Source organism: Felis catus, chromosome D4 (assembly GCF_018350175.1).
Source record: "Felis catus isolate Fca126 chromosome D4, F.catus_Fca126_mat1.0, whole genome shotgun sequence".
In the NCBI taxonomy this organism is placed as follows: domain Eukaryota; kingdom Metazoa; phylum Chordata; class Mammalia; order Carnivora; family Felidae; genus Felis; species Felis catus.
The window spans coordinates 60,414,791-60,431,677 of record NC_058380.1 but is presented as its reverse complement, the minus strand read 5'-3'; the positions used below and the strand labels follow the sequence as shown (position 1 = coordinate 60,431,677).

The following is a 16,887-nucleotide window of genomic DNA, read 5'->3' as shown; positions in this document are numbered from 1 at the left end:
GACGGTGTTCAAAATGTACGTGGTTAATGAGGATGAGGATGGTGTTTTTCCCATTGAAGAAAACTTTCAGAAGACAAAATGGACCCAACATTCCCCCCCTTCACCTTCTCCTACAGCTTTTTTTTTTATTCCGGGATATAACTTCCGGAGACCTACCCTAACACCCCTAGGAATGTGAACAACAAGTTCAGGAGAATGGCAGGAGCCCAGGCTTTTCCACGCGGGGTGTGCAGCACTGTGGCTCTGTCACTGGCTAGCCAAGTGTGTGACTCTGGACAAGGGATTCAGACTCTCCCAAGCCTCAGCTTCCTCATATGTAAAATGAGGGCCATGTTATTTCTATTCTATTTGTAGAAATATTTTTTGAGGAATACTAATGAGACAACACATAAAGCATCTACTACAGTGTATGATACCTCTAAAAACGGTAAATACAATTATGATTATTTCTCATTCTTCACTGTCCTTGGGGACTGAGACTTTCACAACCACCAAATGGCCCTCATTCATCAATGACCAGGTCAGAACACCCAAGAAAACAAATCCCATACAAGGTTTGCTTCTGCTCTGCCTCTGTGTGCTAGGACACTGACAAAGGCTTCTGGTGAAACATCAAAGAGGACTCCAGTTGGCATAAGAATTAGGCAACAGCCAGTCATCCAGCATGAGAAGGTACCGTGTGGCACTCTGTTCTAGAAAAAAGGTGTTCTTACGCTCACAATGACTGTGAATCGATAGGCCTATCATTGACACATAAACAATAAAGGCTTGGTGTAGCCTGTCAACTGGGAGACACCAGCACTTACTTTAGTACTCCTGTTGGAATTCCCAGTTTAAGGTCAATTTGGGTATGAAATAAATTTGTAGGTAAAAAGAATACGTCCCAAAGGCAATGGAAAGAATGGCAGAGTTGGATTTGAATTGCTAGATATGTGGCCACTGAGTAATTATTTAAACTCTCTAAACTTGGTTTCCTCATCTCTAAAAGAGGTACAGCTCTTCTCTTTTCTCTGGGTTCTAGGAGGACACATTGGACAAATGTTAATGTCCTCAAATACAGCAAAACTCAATAAATGTTTGCTTAAATATTGGAAATGGGGATTGGTTTGGAGGAAAAGAATAGAACCAGTAAAAAAGGAAGGAGCCCAAGTACCTGGGGTGTACCTATATCAGAAAAGGGGACAAAATTCATGAAGCAAAGCTAAGAAACAGGCTCCTAACATTTGAGAAATATGAGCTAAATGTGGTCCACTTAATGAAACATAAAAATAAAGGGACTCAATAAAAGGCAATTTAGCCTACATTGGAGTAGAGCCTTAATTATTGATTAGAAGGGAAAAAATGCTATAATTCTGGCAGGAAATCCTTTGTTAAAAGAAGTCACAATTTAACTACCTTCCCTTCCTTGAAATACTAATAAAGCATTCTGTACAAGTGATGTGAAACCCAAATATTTTAATGTATTGTGACATCAGAATTGAAAGAGATAGTACAGAAAGATGCCTTATCCTCTTGGGTTCTGCTCTTCCAGATCTTGAGACACCTCCTATATGCTTACATAAACCTCTTCCAATTAACATTTGTAAGGTGAGTCAAATGGAAACACTTGACTTTATGTATACGTAAAAACAGTAAGAAGCCACAGTCTTCTTTGGATAGTATGAAACAAGCTGGAGTTCCATTAGCCATATTAAAATGGAATTCTGTATATATGCCAAATTTACAGAATATCATATTTAGAGAAATCAGTCACTTAACAATCTTAAATTCATAGAAATTTCCAGGTGGCAGCCAAACAGAACAGCTTGGGAGGCTGCCCCATACCTTGCATTAACCTCTCTCTCCAGCTCTTTTTTGGCCTACAATCTCCACCTGGACTGGACCCCCATTAGTACAGTTTCCCGACTTACAAAGCAGAGTTAAGCGTATTACCTTATTTTATTCTCAGAACTTCTAAGTAAGGTAAGGCAGAGATTATTAGCCTCCCTGCTTCATAAGTGAGGAAACTGAGGCCCAGGGAGAAGAAACAATTTGCCCAAGGTCACACAGCGAGCCTGCAACCCAACTGGCACTTAAACTTATCTTTTCATAGCTTATCCTAGTATGTAAGACTGAGGAGGATTTTGCGGTTCCCATGCAAAACTTTAGCCAACAGCAATCCAGCTGGGGCACAAAATCAATTAGAAGACCTAAAACTTACTGGAGCTGTCCTTGGACTGTTCCACCTACAACTCAGATATGCCACCAGTATGAATAGCTTTTTCTATAAAAGTATAACAGTATAGAATAGCCTGGCCAGTCTGGGGGGAAAAAAATTAAGATAAATGTTTAAGGCTATGGTCAATATATGAAACTCAAAAAAGACAAAAAAGAAAAGAATTCCCCTGTGAAAGGACACCAGCGCAGTATCAGGTAGGGAGAGCAAAGCCAGAGAACACAGAACTAGAAAGGCCCTGATCTTTAAAACTTCTCTAGAAAGTATTATAGTAAGAACCACCACTTTCTTGATCAATTACTATTTCCAAGCATTTCCCTCAGTATAAAGAAATATGAAAATGAAAATGACCAATAAGTCCTGGTTTCCAAATTCTCACATACTTACCAAAGGTTCCAAGGTGCTGATATCTTTCAGCTTATTTCCACTTAAGTTTAGATGTGTGAGATTTGGAAGTTTTTCTGCTAACATGTCCAGACCTCCAAAGATTCTATTGTCACTGAGCTCAAGCTGCAAGAGAATATACAATATACACACAAATACACACAGAGAAACACTTTTAAGTACCAAATACAGTTTTTAAATATTTATCAAGATCAAATAATCTCTGTTCCTATCAGGGCATGTTTGTTCGCTCTATTTGATTAAACACAGATAAATAGTTTATAGATTCCAAGAGCATTTCAGGGGAAGAGGAGAAACAGGATGGATAAGAAGAGCTGTGTTAGAAGTTAAGAGTTCCTTAACCAGTTGCTAATTGTAATAGTTTGCTCAAGATCTGGCTCCTAATATCAGTGAATCCATTTTCTAACCTAAAAAGTGGGTCAAAGCAAATTAGAATTCTTTGAGAAGTTGTAATACTCTATACCTGCCAGGAAGGGTAAATGGTCTGTGCATTCTAAGCAGCTTATCCCGTGTGCCAAACAAAACTCACTATGGCGACTCGAAACCTAATTTGGTCTGTAGAGTTCTGACACATTGTAGGGTTCTATACCTGGAAGCCACCAGGGAATGTTGCTATGAAGGCTACAGGAGTGGGATAGGCCCCAAAACAAGCCCTTAAAGAAGCTCCATGACCTCAGAAAAGTGAGTGGAGCAACAGCTTCAGGGTTGCCGAAACCAAGTCCCCAGAGGCCACTTCTTGCATAAAGCCGCGCTAGCCTTTATAAGAACCTACTCTTATTTCTTAGCTGCAGGTCAAGTAGCACAGCAAGCCGTGTGCCAATGAAGAAAGAGCCTTCACCAAGGAATCAGAATGGGAAGTGAAAGAAATTGGAGCCTGGAAAAGTTAGACAGTTGAGAGCATATAATTCAAACTCTTCAGTTTGCAGATGAGAAAACTTAGGCTATACAACTGGTTTCAATTCTCTATTTTAAGTGCCAACAACAACGGTAACCGCATCTAACCCTTACACAGTACCTAAGTGCCAGGCAATGTTTGAAGCACTAGAGATACACGAACTCATTTACTTTTACTAACCCTATGGGGTAGGGTAGAATTATTACCCGCATTTACAGATGAGGAAAAATGAACTACAAAGACGACTCTAAAACTTGGCCAAGATCACAAAGTAGCTCTGGTGGTGACTGAGGATTCTGAAGCCAGGCAGGCTAGCTTCAGAAGAATTTGCCTTTCCCACCATGTTACGTACAAAGAATAGCATGAAAACTTCATGTAATTTGGTCTTTGGCATGCTATGAAATAAACTACATGATGCAGAACAGAGAACTGTTAAAAACTTCAATATTTGTTGGAAGAATGACTTTAAATGACAACTCAAGTCTTCAACAACTTAGGTGTTATTAAATATTTCAGAAGATGAAACTGCAACATTTCAAAACATTTCTTCCTTCCCATGGGATATTCCAGTCAGATTATCTAGTCATGGTCTAGATTTAAAAATACAAGTCTATAATCAACAAAGACTCAAGTGTTAGCTTTACTGAGATTTTAGTAATCAAAACAAAGAGACCATTTCTCTTGGTTAGTTGGAATATCACACATTATGTAATGTTCGTATCCTTTCAACATGACTATCTTAGGAAGCAGAGAAACAAGGCAATCTGCCAAAGCATTTAGTGACATGTTTATTTTGAAATGAAATCAATGTGTAAGTTTAGGAAACCTGTGACATTCGTACAACAAAATTTCTTTCAGAACCTGTTTCTTGTTAAAAAAATAATCTGTGCTCTAGGACAGAAAGAAAATAAGGTCTGTATCAGTTGTGAGAACATCTTATCTGCCTTTAAGTTTGATTTGTAGGATCTCTCCATTCCTCCCTAACTCTGCAAGGAAGTGATTAACAAGACTTCAGAAGAATTTGATAAAGCCTATATAGGTGGGTCACCGATTCACTCCTCTTCTGAGTTAAGTCTGACAGCACACAGACCACAGTACATCAGGAAAATGTACCAGGATGCTAGGAAAACAACACAAAATACACACTTGAATCATACTAGCATCAAGTTTATGTAGATACATGCCAGAAAGCCACCAGTTGTTTAATGGGCTAATCAGAGCTCCCAATGTCACCAATAACCATGTAAATATAAAAAGATTATACTTGAACCTCTAAAGTAGATGCTTAACAGAAGAAAGGGAACTATTTACCAATTTAAATATAACATGATTATTCTTCCTGATAGGAAGCTAAGTTACCTGAAACTCATGAGGACTGCCTGAACACTTATTACCTAACTAAGGCAAATAAGTAAACATTTCTGGTTTTTAATTCATATACTTAACCCAAAACAAGTTCCTCTCAGGACTCAAACAGACTACAGGAACAGCCTATTTGCATTTTGTCTAATTCTGATTCCAGACTTCAATGTGTACTTTTGGATGACAGTTCGGCTTAAAATCCCTAATAACGTGAACACCGAAACAGTGGAAAATTCTGCAATATTTATGTGACCACGTATCTTTTATTATATAATAGAAAAAGCATGGTTTAGGAAATAGGAGATACGGATTCTAGTTTTGGCTCTAGTACAAACCTCTTTTGTAGGTGGCTTTAGGCAAATTACTATACCTTTCTGGGTCTATTGCTATGCATATAAAATAAGGGACTAGAAGAGCAAAGTTTCTTCCAGTTTTAACATTCTGGAGCTCAGTGACAGTTACATGGGTAAGGACATGAGAAAACATTTTCCTTGAGGGTTTTTTATTGGTAGTTGGGGGGGGTATGATTGGTTTATATTAGACCAATAAAATATGAACAATGAGCCATCAATTAGGATAGGGAAATACAGTAGCTTCATTACAGTGACTTCTTGCAGTCACAACACATTTTATTTTTTTTAATTAATTTTTTTTTTCTGAAGGAGAGAAAGAGAAAAAGAGTGCAAATGTGCTCGTGCAAGCAGGGCACACACACAGAGGGAGAGAGGGAATCCCAACCAGGCTCTGCACTGTTGGCACAAAGCCCGATGTGGAGCTCGAACCCATGAACTGGGAGATTATGACCTAAGCCCAAATCAAGAGTCAGATGCTTAACTAACTGAGCCACCCAGGTGCGCCTAATCACAACACATTTTAAACTTTCTTTCTAATCATTAAGAATTCGTAATGGGTTTGAATTATCATAGATTACAAATCTGAAGTCTTTACTGAAACTCACCCTTAATCAACAAACAAAACATGAAGAGAGGCCCCTGTGGTTCCTAAACCAGAGCATACTAAGAAAAAACACATAGCTAACATATCAACAAATTTATAGCAATTAATTAGTAACTTATTCACAAAATCATTATTCTTCATAACTATTTATTGATCATCCAACATGTATTATTTCCAAACATCACAGCAATTCTGTAAGGTCAGGTGGTAGCACCAGTTTACAGGTGAGGAAATTGAGCCTTAGAGAGATTAAGTAACCTGCAGAAGATTACCCATCAGGGAAATGATAGAGCTGGAATTCAATCCCAGATATGCCCCATGGCCAAAGGCCATGTGCTTTCTGCTACACTAAATGCTTCCTTACAAGTAAAATCACCTATGTTTCCCTTCTCATAATGTTCTCTCTTTTACTGCTGAAGAAAAAGTACTTACCTTTTTCAATTTAGGTAGTTTGGGGAGATTTGAAACTGAAATCAAGCCTACATTTATTAAACTGAGGAACTCTAAGTTCACAAATTCAGCTGTTAAGCCCTCAATTTTCCCATCATTTGATTTGCAATTGTCCAGAACAAGTTCTCGAACCTGTGAATGACAAAGGGGAAAAAAGAAAAAAAAAAAAACAAAACCAAGCTTTCAAAAACATACATAAAACAAAGAACAAAGCAAAAACTACAACCATAAACACGGAGCAAAAACACCCACATACAGGGGCAGCCTCTACTTAAACCAAGATCACAGTGATAAATAAATGAAAAATGATTAAGCCTTTAGTAACAATATACTACTAGATATCAAGGATGGAATGTTACACCATGGTATAAAAAAGATTTAAACGCTCTACTTTCCAGAGACAGAAACTACAGTTCTTAAGATACAGGTGAAGAAAACTATTATCTCCCTGATTCCTTTTCCCAAGTCTATTCTCCCAAGGCGCGGCTTTAACTATAAATGCAGAGAAGACCACCCCACCCCTTCCAGGGCTGCGTCTCCCTCAACGCCCAGGAGATGGACACAGGAAAAGAGGAAACATTTGCTTTTCCCAACAAGATCGCTAAGAGATTTTGGCAACACGTTTCTGCACTATACGTTTACTCATCTTTACTAAGATTATCTTGACAATAGAAGGGGTCAAGACACAAGAGGCCTTAATTCAAAACAAAGATCAATTTGGGTTACATGTGATGAAGATATTTCCAGGGGAGAAAACTGTTAAACATTAAATTAGATTTTTCAGGCCATAAAATCTCTTTTGTGGATCCTGAAATTCAGAATTCCAATCCGTCCAAGGGTATCATATCTGAAGATTTTAGTTTGTTTATTTATTTATTTATTTAAACTCTAAGCCCAATGTGGGGCTTGAAGTCACAACCCTGAGATCAAGGGTTGCATGCTCTATTGACTCAGCCAGCCAGGTGCCCCATGATTTTAAATACTGATCAATTAATAAACAGTCTGTGAATATCTACCATGATAATCCCTATTCCATTCCTGTTCTGTGGTTGACTCTGAAACTTGCAACTTTTAACACATTTTGGTCAATTTACAGTGATGCAAATTAGAATTAACGGCAGTAACGGCCAAAGGCATTCTTGTGGTCAATCTACCATGTTTGATAGCATTCATCAAGCAGGTACATGGAAGTAAGATACTCATAGTTCTAAAAAATATGAGCTAGTAATGTCTTCATCCTCCAGTGCAAAATCCAAGGATAGTATTCTGGTAATTGCTATCATTTACAGAGAACTTACTCATTATTCTTTGCACCACAACACCCTCCCCCCATTTACAGAGAAGGAAACAGATTTAGAGTCGTGATACACACAACACCACAACTTCTCACTTGCTTCTTCACTACTTCTCACTACCCTGTCTACTTCCTCCTCATAAGCCCTGGTTTCAGTTAGGATGCATGCAGGCCTATTACACCTTTAAGTCTTTCTTTCCTTCATTCCACATTTCTTCACACATCTCTGCCATTTCCCCCCTTTTTACGGAAAATAAGTATTTCTGAAAACTTAAGGTGTCAAATGAGGAGAGGTGGGCTCTACAAACAGATGCCTGAAGTCATATCCTCCTGGCTCTACCACTTACAACCTGTGTGATCTCAGGAGACTCACCTAACCTCTCTGTGTCTCAGGTTCCTCATCTGCAAAGTGAAGATAACAGTACTCACCGCACGGAGTTGCAGAGGAATAGCACCCGGAACATACTGAGTGCTAAAAAAGTAACTTATGGGAAAGGGAGTAGGGGTATGACAGGGACCTACCTCTGCTGTTTATTCATATTTGTAATGAGGTTTTTATAAGCATGTATTTCTTTTGTATTAAAAAAAAAAAGTAAAACCAACAAACCATAAAAATAAAGTCAACTGTAATTGCCCACACACCTAATACAGCACTACAACTAAAATGTTCTCACTTGGTTTGGGGGATTTTCTATGACTATCTGACAGAGGATCCAAATTATACAGAGTTAACACTTATATGCCAAAAGCCAAATGAGGACGAATTAGATTTAGCCATACTGCCTCCCAGGTGAAATCACCTTTTGGATATTTCTTTCAACTGGTTTGTTGAACCAAACAGCAAAATAGGAATCAAGAGGAAGGAACTGGGAGAAAAAAAAATGTTAAATGGTTCCAATCTGCAGGTTTAGTTGCTGGGTATGAAAGATGGTGGAGGGGAGTTGAGGTTCTGGCTTACAAAAATGGGAGCCATGTAGCTAGATGGAAATAAGCAGGGAATGGCTTTCTGAGGGGTGGATGTAATAATGAATACCATGAAGGCTACTGAGTTTAAGGTTCCCTTGGGAATGTGGTTTGGAATAGAGGCGGGTTGTCAGTTCTGTATTTGGAATCATCAGGGCAGAGACAATAGTGGAAGGATGGAATCCCTAAGAAGAGGGCCAACGACAGAACCCTGAGGAACCTGCAAGAAAGACCTAAGAAAAACTGAGAGTGGTACCAATGGTGAAGTATTAGTTTCAAACACGTGTAAAGGCTTATGGAAATAAAGCATGAGAAGTTATTGAAAAAGGACTGAAAAATTAGAAAACAACTTAAAGGCCCATCAACAAGGGACGTATTTCCAAGATACACTGTGGGATGAAAAATGTGCAGAATGGGTATTATCCTTTATGCTATAGACCACACACTTTCTTCTATGTACAGAAAATCTCTCAGGAAGAGAAACTGAGTGGTGGGGAGAGCTTGCTCTACATAACCTTATTTAGCATTTCAGTGGTGATAATGTTAACTTATTACAAATGTAACAATTTTAAAAGCCATTGCTAGACTTCAAGTTTCATGATGGGCAGGGTGATGTCTACTTAGTTACCACTGTATCTCAGTATGAGAAAGAGTTTTCACAACTGTTAAATGAGGAAAACTGGTCACAGGCTTGTCAGAGTACTGTATTGGGATTTATGTCAGGATTGTAGGAGATTGAGTAGATGATACAATAGAAAACTTGGATATAAAGAGAACCTCTTTCTGATCACAAGCATAATCACATCAATGCAAGTAATATTTACGTTTGTCACTATGAAGATTTTGGTATATTAGTTCAGTCTCTTTGTATATTTCAAATGTAGTGAGATAAAACTCTATTACTTAGCTTATTTTAACAACTCTGAATATTTTTTAAATGACTAAAAACATTAGAGTATATGGATGAACCAAAAATTACTTTACAATCCTCCCTGTTGAATGTATTTCTAATTTTCCCTATCATAATAATGGCACAATACCTTCGTGTAAAATTTCTTTTGTAATTAGGATTCTCTCCTCACAATCTGTTGCTAGATGAAAGAATAAATACAGACATTCGAGTCTCTGTTACTGAGTTCTGAGTTCCTAACTTAAAATGGCAACCAACCCGTCTGTTAAATACTTTAAGTATTTAAACATATATCCAGAATGTGACCTTTCTGGATATATGAAAATTTTAGGTATTTGCATTTATTTATCTTTTGCTCAAGGATACGGTTTTTACCCTAAGTGAGAAAAAAAATAACTCAAAAGAAGCATGGACAAAAAACAGACAAGCCATAAAAAATACAGATCACATTAAAAAACTGATGTTCAACTACAACAATAAATACATATTAAAAATGAGATCATTCTACTCTTGTTGGAGGCAGGGAGCTCTTCCTACAGAGGTCAGGACGGATACAGGTGTAGGGGAGTTTCTAAGCGGGAGAGCAAGAAGTTCAGGGAATGCACACTGGAGACCTTTAATTTTCTCCATGAGTAGAAGGTAACAGAATTTACTGGGGGGAGTAGGGCAGAGGATTGTATGGCTCAGCAGAGAAGGCATGCCCCTTGACCTTTCCAGGAAGCTGAAGATGTAGTAAAGCATGCTATCTGCTAGAACAGAGCGCCACAGGCACAGTAGGAGGATCAGCCACTGAGGAATATGCACAGAGCAGAGTGGGAATTACTGGAGAAAGCAGAGGCCACAGGAGGGTTCCACTTGGGGTTGTGCCCAGGATAACAGGTCTGGAAAGTCAACCCTCAGCAGCCTTCCTCCAGCCCGTTTAAAGTTCTAAACAAGAGCATGGCAAAAGGTGTCAGCTCTCAGGCATGGGGTCAGCAGCATTTGAGAAAACTAAGCCTCCTCCACCGATACACCTTGACTATGAAGGGATCCTGACTCACTTGCAAGGGAGATAACAACTGCAGAAGTGGGGGCGGTGGGTAGGGAGTTGGGGATAGATAATCCCGTGACCTCTCAATAAATGAGGGATTCTAATCAAGAAAAGAATGGTCCCAGCTTCTCCTTTGGATGTTCCAAATCCTCCCAGAGCTACTATCTAAGGAGGTAAGGATGGGCAGGCACTTGTACATTTGTATGTACAAGTCAGGGAGCTGTTTGGTCCAAGATGAAGTTAACTGGACTTCTGCTTGAAGATGGATGGGACTTTTAAGGCCAATTCACTCATCAGCACCATTTTCTAATTAAACTATATATATTTTTTCCAAACATGAATTCAGGATAAACACTTAACTGAAAGTAATCCATATTATTTCCTATTTAACTCGTGTTTTTGTTTCCTGCAACTATCAGTAAAACAGTACTGTTTTCTAATACTTTTTCACTGAAAAATCTGAACTATACTGTAGCCAAGTTATGGCGATGGGTGCTAGGGGTCACAGAGAAAAATCAAGCAATTTTCCTTTCACCCTCTCCAACTTGCTCTCACTTCCCGTTCTCCTGGCTACTTAAAAACAAAACAAAACAAAACAAAACCTACCTGGTTTAAATTGCTTGGGTGATCTTCCCCAGTTATAAGTTAGGAGGGGGAAACATGGAAGAATTACAGAGTTACCAATTCTTTTAATTAGAAAAGTAATACATGGTTATTGCAGAAAGTGAAATCATCCAAAAATGTAGAATAAGTAACTTCTGTCATCCTTGCCAATTTCCATTCTTCTGAGTTAACCAATGTTCAAACCTTTTTCCTTACCATTATTTTAAAATAATGTTTTCAAAATGACAGAACAAATTTAGATCAGGTTCTCAGCTGTGTTTAGGTGACAGAACTGTCAACATGAGAGAAGGAAACACTCATATCCTATTGGTGGGTAGGTAAAGAAATGAACCATTCTAAACAGCAATTTGACAGAAGATTCACATTACAAGAAGTTCATTTCAGTACTATTTAAAATGGCAAAAACCCTTCTAACCACCCCATAAGTTATGATCCATGCAAACATTAACAATAAGACTGTAAAATAATAGTGACAGAGAGATAAAGAAGCTTACTCTATTTATGTAATAATATATGCATTAACAGAATTTGACTTTGGAAAAAAAGAGACAATTCTGGTAGACCATACACCAGAATGTCTAGATAAAAATCTCACACACACCTGCCCACCCTATTTTATTAATGTTTATCTATATCCAGGACTTTTGGCTTATCTGTATCTAATTTTTTCTTCAATTTAGATTACTTATAAAATGAAAAAAAAAAAAAAACAACTATTAGTTGGCTATGCAACCAATCAGAATACCCCATTGTGCTCAAAATTACATTAATAGACACAAGATGGCAAAAGTTGGGGAAAAAATTTTAAAAGGCATAAAAGTGGGGAAACCGGAGATGTGTCTCTTAAGGAAAGACAATTCTTATGATGGGTGAGAAGTGCCTAGTCTTCGCACACAGCCCACCAGGGTCCCACATGGACATCCACTGTGAACCACAGAACTGCTGGGCTTTCTAACTTTGAATGGAAAACTCAAAAACAGCTAACATCAAGGCTAAGTGTGCTGGAAGAGTGTCATGTTTGGTGTAATGGAAGGATGAGAGCCTCACATAAAGAACACATATTTTTTCCAATTTTAGAATATAACTAAATTACATCTCACTATTGAATGCCAGTGTCTCATTTCACATCTGAAAATACCAATTTCTGTAGTGTATACGGTATGTTCCAGCACTGCACAATTTGCTCTCAGTGAAGTAACTGACAATGCAAATATTTTGCATAAAGTATTTCTTACCTTCGCCTATAGTTTTAAATGGTGATCTCCATTCTTTATGTAGATTATTTTTAAATGCCATCTTAGGCCATTTTTTTCCACTATGAAAACACACCTGATGTGAAGAGCTCTTTTGGTCTTAGAAAAAAACCCAAATTATACATTTCTTTGCAAGTACCCTCTTAAAGAAATGTCCATACTTGTTTTAAGGAATAAGGATATGGTAATAGGTGAACTAAACCTATTATCTTGGTCTCATGTATTCTGGCAAGGAACCTAAGAAGGTAAAAGTGTTACCAGGGTCATACGCAAACCTCAAAAACAAAAACAAACGAACAAAAAAACCAGCCATGGGCACAATAAAAGCCCATCTGGTCTAAACAAAGAAAAAAAAATGTGATTAAACCTTCACCCTCCTCAAAGTCTTAGTTCTCATTTGATGATTTTAAGGTCAACCATGGGATGCATGTATGCATTTAAGAGCTCCTGTCCATATTATACATTCAGTGAAGAAAGGGTTCTTTTTCTTTTCCCAAATGACAAGGGTCCCAGAGGCCAAGTCTGCTCTGTAACTGCTGGCCCCACAACAAACATAAATAGCCATGTGACTGAGTTTGGTTTTAAAGGAGTCATCTTCAAACTTTTCATTTGCCGCAAGGATGATTCTTTTGCGCAAAACACTGTTTAACTCCTCTTTTAGAATTTCCTTCAAAATCCACTGCATTTTTTTCCTGAAAAGCCTCCAGTTTAAGGTCAAAGCTTTCCTTTCTTAAGAACCTGACTCCTGCTGTCTCTGTCTCCTCCTCAGGTTCCCTAGGGCAGCCTTTCTTTGCCTATCCCCCAACCTTGGCAGGCTCCCAGGATGCTCCCAAAGCCCCTAAATCGCACCAGTGCAATAGGCACCACCGGGTTCTGAGGCTTCAGAATGGAGGCTGCTCTCTACTTCACCCTGGTTTTCCAGGCCCTGCCATAATGCTGGTACTCAAATATTTATTTAATAAACCAGTGGACTGCTGTAGGCTAGTCCTGTCCAACACAGTAGCCACTAATCACCTGCTGCTTTTGAACCCTTGAAATGTGGACAGTGCCAAAGATAAACTGACTTTTAACGTTGATGAAACAATCACCTGACTCTGACCTGTCTTTGGCAAGAGTGTAAGGCCTAAGAGGATTACCTGAAAAGTTAAAACCTAAACCTATATACCCATTTCTAAGAAGTAACATATTAGATACCGCATACGAAAAAATTCCATATAGTGGGAACATCATCCCAGCTGTGCTTCCCTGATAGGAAGAACACTGCTCTTACTTTAGTTTACTACTTTAACAGCACTTTAGTTTGCGGACAAAGAATTCAAATTCCAGATTTTAAAGCGCTTTGAAGTCCCATGTGCATACTTTTAGAAATGTTGGCTAAATCTAACTACTACACATTGCACTGACGTGCAGCTACGCAGTAATAACGCAAAGGTATGAAAATTAATAACTCCTCAAAATGGGAACACCACTCTTCAAGTTTTAGGGTGCGAGGAGGCTTAACCGTTCATTACACTAGCACGTGGCCGACACAAAATGTCTGACTGTGGACGGAAGGGACGGCCCTGGTCAAACCTCAACCTTAAAACCCAGAGTGCCGAGCCGAGACGCCCAACTGCCTCATATCCTCCAGGGACGCTGGGGGGGGGGGGGGGCTTGCGGGGCGGCCCGCCCGGTACCCCATTTGTGGGGACAACAGGCAAGCCCTGGTTGATGAATTTTCACAAGTTAGCAACTTATTACCCACAGCTACCTGCCTCCACGAAGCGCGCCCATCGCTCGACTGGGGCAGGGTGGGAGGACTTCCCCTGGGCTTCCCCAAGGCCAGGGAACGCCACTCACCCGAGGCCCCGGTCTGGCGGAGGCAAGGCCACACCGCGCGGGCGCCGGGGAACATGGCCCCGCGCCCGGCCGCCGCGAGGGCAGGAGTGGAGAAGAAAGAGGCGATTCTCAAAGCCCCGCTCGCCGCTCACGCAGCCGCGGCGGCGGGTGCCGGCCTCCCTGGAGCACGTGCGGGGGCAGAGGCCGCCGGGACTGCGCGGCCCGCGAACCCAGCGGAGGCCCGCCCGTACCCCCGCTGCCTAGCCCGGGCGGAGGCGGCCGCCTGGCGTTGCCCTTTTAAGAACGGGGGAGGGGGACGGCAGCGCGCCCGCGAGGAGTCGAGCCGGAGGAGTCGGCGGCGGCAGGAGCGCGCGGCTCCCGCCAGTACGAGCCGAGCCCCGGCGAAGCGGGCGCAAAACAAACCACGGTCTGGGCCCGGGAGCAGCGGCTCGAACCCACAGGCCGGTGTACGCAGCGGAGGGAGACGGGCGCCCGCCAACATGGCGCTGCGTCGGACCGTGGCGCGCCCCGGCTGGCGCGAGGAGCCGCAGCCCGCCCACACCGAGGGGCCAGACTCCGGGCAGGGGCCCCGGGCTCCGCTACCGCGGCGCGGAGTAAAGGCGAAGCCGTCGCCGCCGCCACCACGGCTGGCCTGGGCCGAACGGGGCGCGTCCCGGGAGACCGGGAGTGGGGAAGGCCCGGAGGACGAAAGGGGAGCGAAAGAAATGGGGGAGAAAGTTTTATTTTTAGGCTTGAAAAATGGCGGGAACCGCGTCCTTTTTTCAAACTTGGCCTCGGGAGGGGCGGCGGTTGCGCCACCTCCGCCGCCCCGCTCGCCCCTCCCCCGCTCCGCGCGCGCGAGGCCGCGCCCGCCCAAGCCCCCCGGACGCGCGAGGGGGCTCCTTGCCCCCCTCGGAGGCCGACAGCCCCCCCTCCTCACCCCCACGGCCCCGGCCCTCAGCCCGGCCGGCGCCAACCGTGAGGCCTGACCGGAGAAGTCCCCGCCCCGCCCGAGCCCCTTCCCAGGCCGTCCGGGAGCGCTCGGAGCCCGGGCGGCCCAGCCCCGGCTAGCCGCGCGGCTCCTCGGCAGGCCCGGCCTCCGCCCGGCCGCGCATCCCGGGAGGCTGCAAACATGGCTCCCAGCGTTACACAACCCCCTCCTCCCTCCCTCGCCGCCGGCCACACGCACACGCGCTCCTCCGGGGAAGGACCCCGGCGGGCGAAGAGCTCAAAGTTTGCTTTCCCCCACCCCACTGCCTTCCCCAGACGGCCGCGGGGGCCCGCGGGCGCCAAAGAGTTAATCCCCGCGCGCTCGCTCCCCCCCTCCACGCCCGCCAACCCGCCCGCCTTCCCTGTCCGAGCCCGCGAGCTGCGCCCTTCTACGAGCCGGGGCTGGCGAACCCGCGGCCCGGGCCCCGCAGGTGGCCACCATTACATGCAAGTCATCGGGGGGAGAGGGCGCCCGACGGGGTCTCTGCTTACAGCTGCCGGAGTCCGGTTCCTCAGCTCCAGGTGGATCCTCCTCTTCATGTCCATGTTTCCCTCTTCCCCCCTCTTCAAACTTAACTTTCCGCGGCGGGGGCGGAGGGGGGAGAGGCGTCCCGGCCTGCGCAGCGAGGGCCGTCGGAAGGGGTCTGCTGGCGGCAGAGGCCGGCGGCGCGGTCCCAGGAGGCGGGCGGCGTGCGGGCAGGCGAGCGGAGCCCCCGGAGCCAAGTTACTCACGGGAGCGGAGAGAAACCATGGAGGGAAAAGGGGGCTGGAGCGCAGCGCTGGTCTCACTACCGCCGCCCCCGGCCGCGGCCCCGCACTGCGCTTAAACCGGCGACGCGGCGCGGGCGGCTGCTCGGCTCGACTCGGCCCCGCGCGGCGCTGCTCGGCTCGGCGGCCGCGGCTGCACCAAGGACGGGGCGGGGAGACGCGCGGCGGGAGGGGCGGAGGCCGGGGGGGAAAGGCGCAGCCCCGGGGACTGGAGCGACTTCCTCCCTCCCTCCGACTGCACGTGGGGTGGCTGATGTAAGACCTTCCTCGGGGGCTTCCCCGCCCGCAACCGAAGTGACACCCCCCACCCTCCCTCCCCCCGGCCCCACCTCGCCGCGCCGGGAGGCGGGTCTCCGGCCCGCCCTTGGACGTTTGCCCGGAGGGCTGCGGGGGTCTTTAAAGCCTAGTCTGTCCGGGGAGGCTCCACCAGGCCGGCCCGACGCCCGCGAAGTCGGGAGACGTGAAGGGAGCGCAGGACAGGGGCTTTCGGGTTCGCCTTCCTCTCCCTCATACGGTGCGAAGCCAACAGTCCGAACCCCACACGCCTTGGCCTGGAGGCGGGAAGCCAGTGCTGCGGGGACCCCCGTCGGGGGCGGAATAGCGGCCGTCCCGCGTTGCACCGCGCGGCACCGGGCGGAATTGGCCCTCGCGGCCTGTGGGCACAGGGCATCCCTGGCGCCCGCCCGAGCCACAGAGGGACCGAGCGTCCCCGAGTTTCGGAGAATCTCCCTGGGTTTCCTAACATTTAAACATAGGCTAGCAAGGCAGCAATTAGCATTTCTAATGGGGTCTCGAAGTTTTACGAAGTTTTTCCGCACACTTTTATCTCATTTATTCCTCAGGGTACCCCTGCGAGGTGTGTAATTCTCGATGGGCTGCTGGGCTGCGTTTCGGGGAAGCTTGGCAGGTAGCCTTTGTAATCGTCTGGCTCAGACAGCACCCTGAGAGCCAAG

At 44.3% G+C, this 16,887-nt stretch overlaps 2 protein-coding genes across 5 annotated transcripts in view; one reads left to right on the top strand and one right to left on the bottom strand.

Annotated features, from left to right (window-relative positions):
• ANP32B (acidic nuclear phosphoprotein 32 family member B) overlaps nucleotides 1-15,792 on the bottom strand; it is a 24,223-nt gene extending 8,431 nt beyond the window's left edge. The window contains exons 1-3 of one of the 3 annotated variants that reach the window (XM_023242491.2): nucleotides 15,659-15,791; nucleotides 6,267-6,416; nucleotides 2,603-2,725 (exon numbers count right to left, since the gene is read on the bottom strand). In XM_023242491.2, the coding sequence (XP_023098259.1) occupies nucleotides 2,603-2,725; nucleotides 6,267-6,416; nucleotides 15,659-15,712 (327 nt within the window). In that variant the 5' untranslated portion in view covers nucleotides 15,713-15,791. Of the gene's footprint in view, nucleotides 1-2,602; nucleotides 2,726-6,266; nucleotides 6,417-14,108; nucleotides 14,253-15,658 lie in introns of those variants that run through there. The other 2 variants (XM_045043034.1, XM_023242492.2) reach the window with 2 other exon arrangements.
• The window catches only part of HEMGN (hemogen), a 45,739-nt gene continuing 43,102 nt past the window's right edge, over nucleotides 14,251-16,887 (top strand). For both annotated transcript variants that reach the window (XM_045043026.1, XM_045043027.1), the window contains exon 1: nucleotides 14,251-16,887. In XM_045043026.1, coding sequence (XP_044898961.1) covers nucleotides 14,251-15,165 — 915 coding nt within the window. In that variant the 3' untranslated portion in view covers nucleotides 15,166-16,887.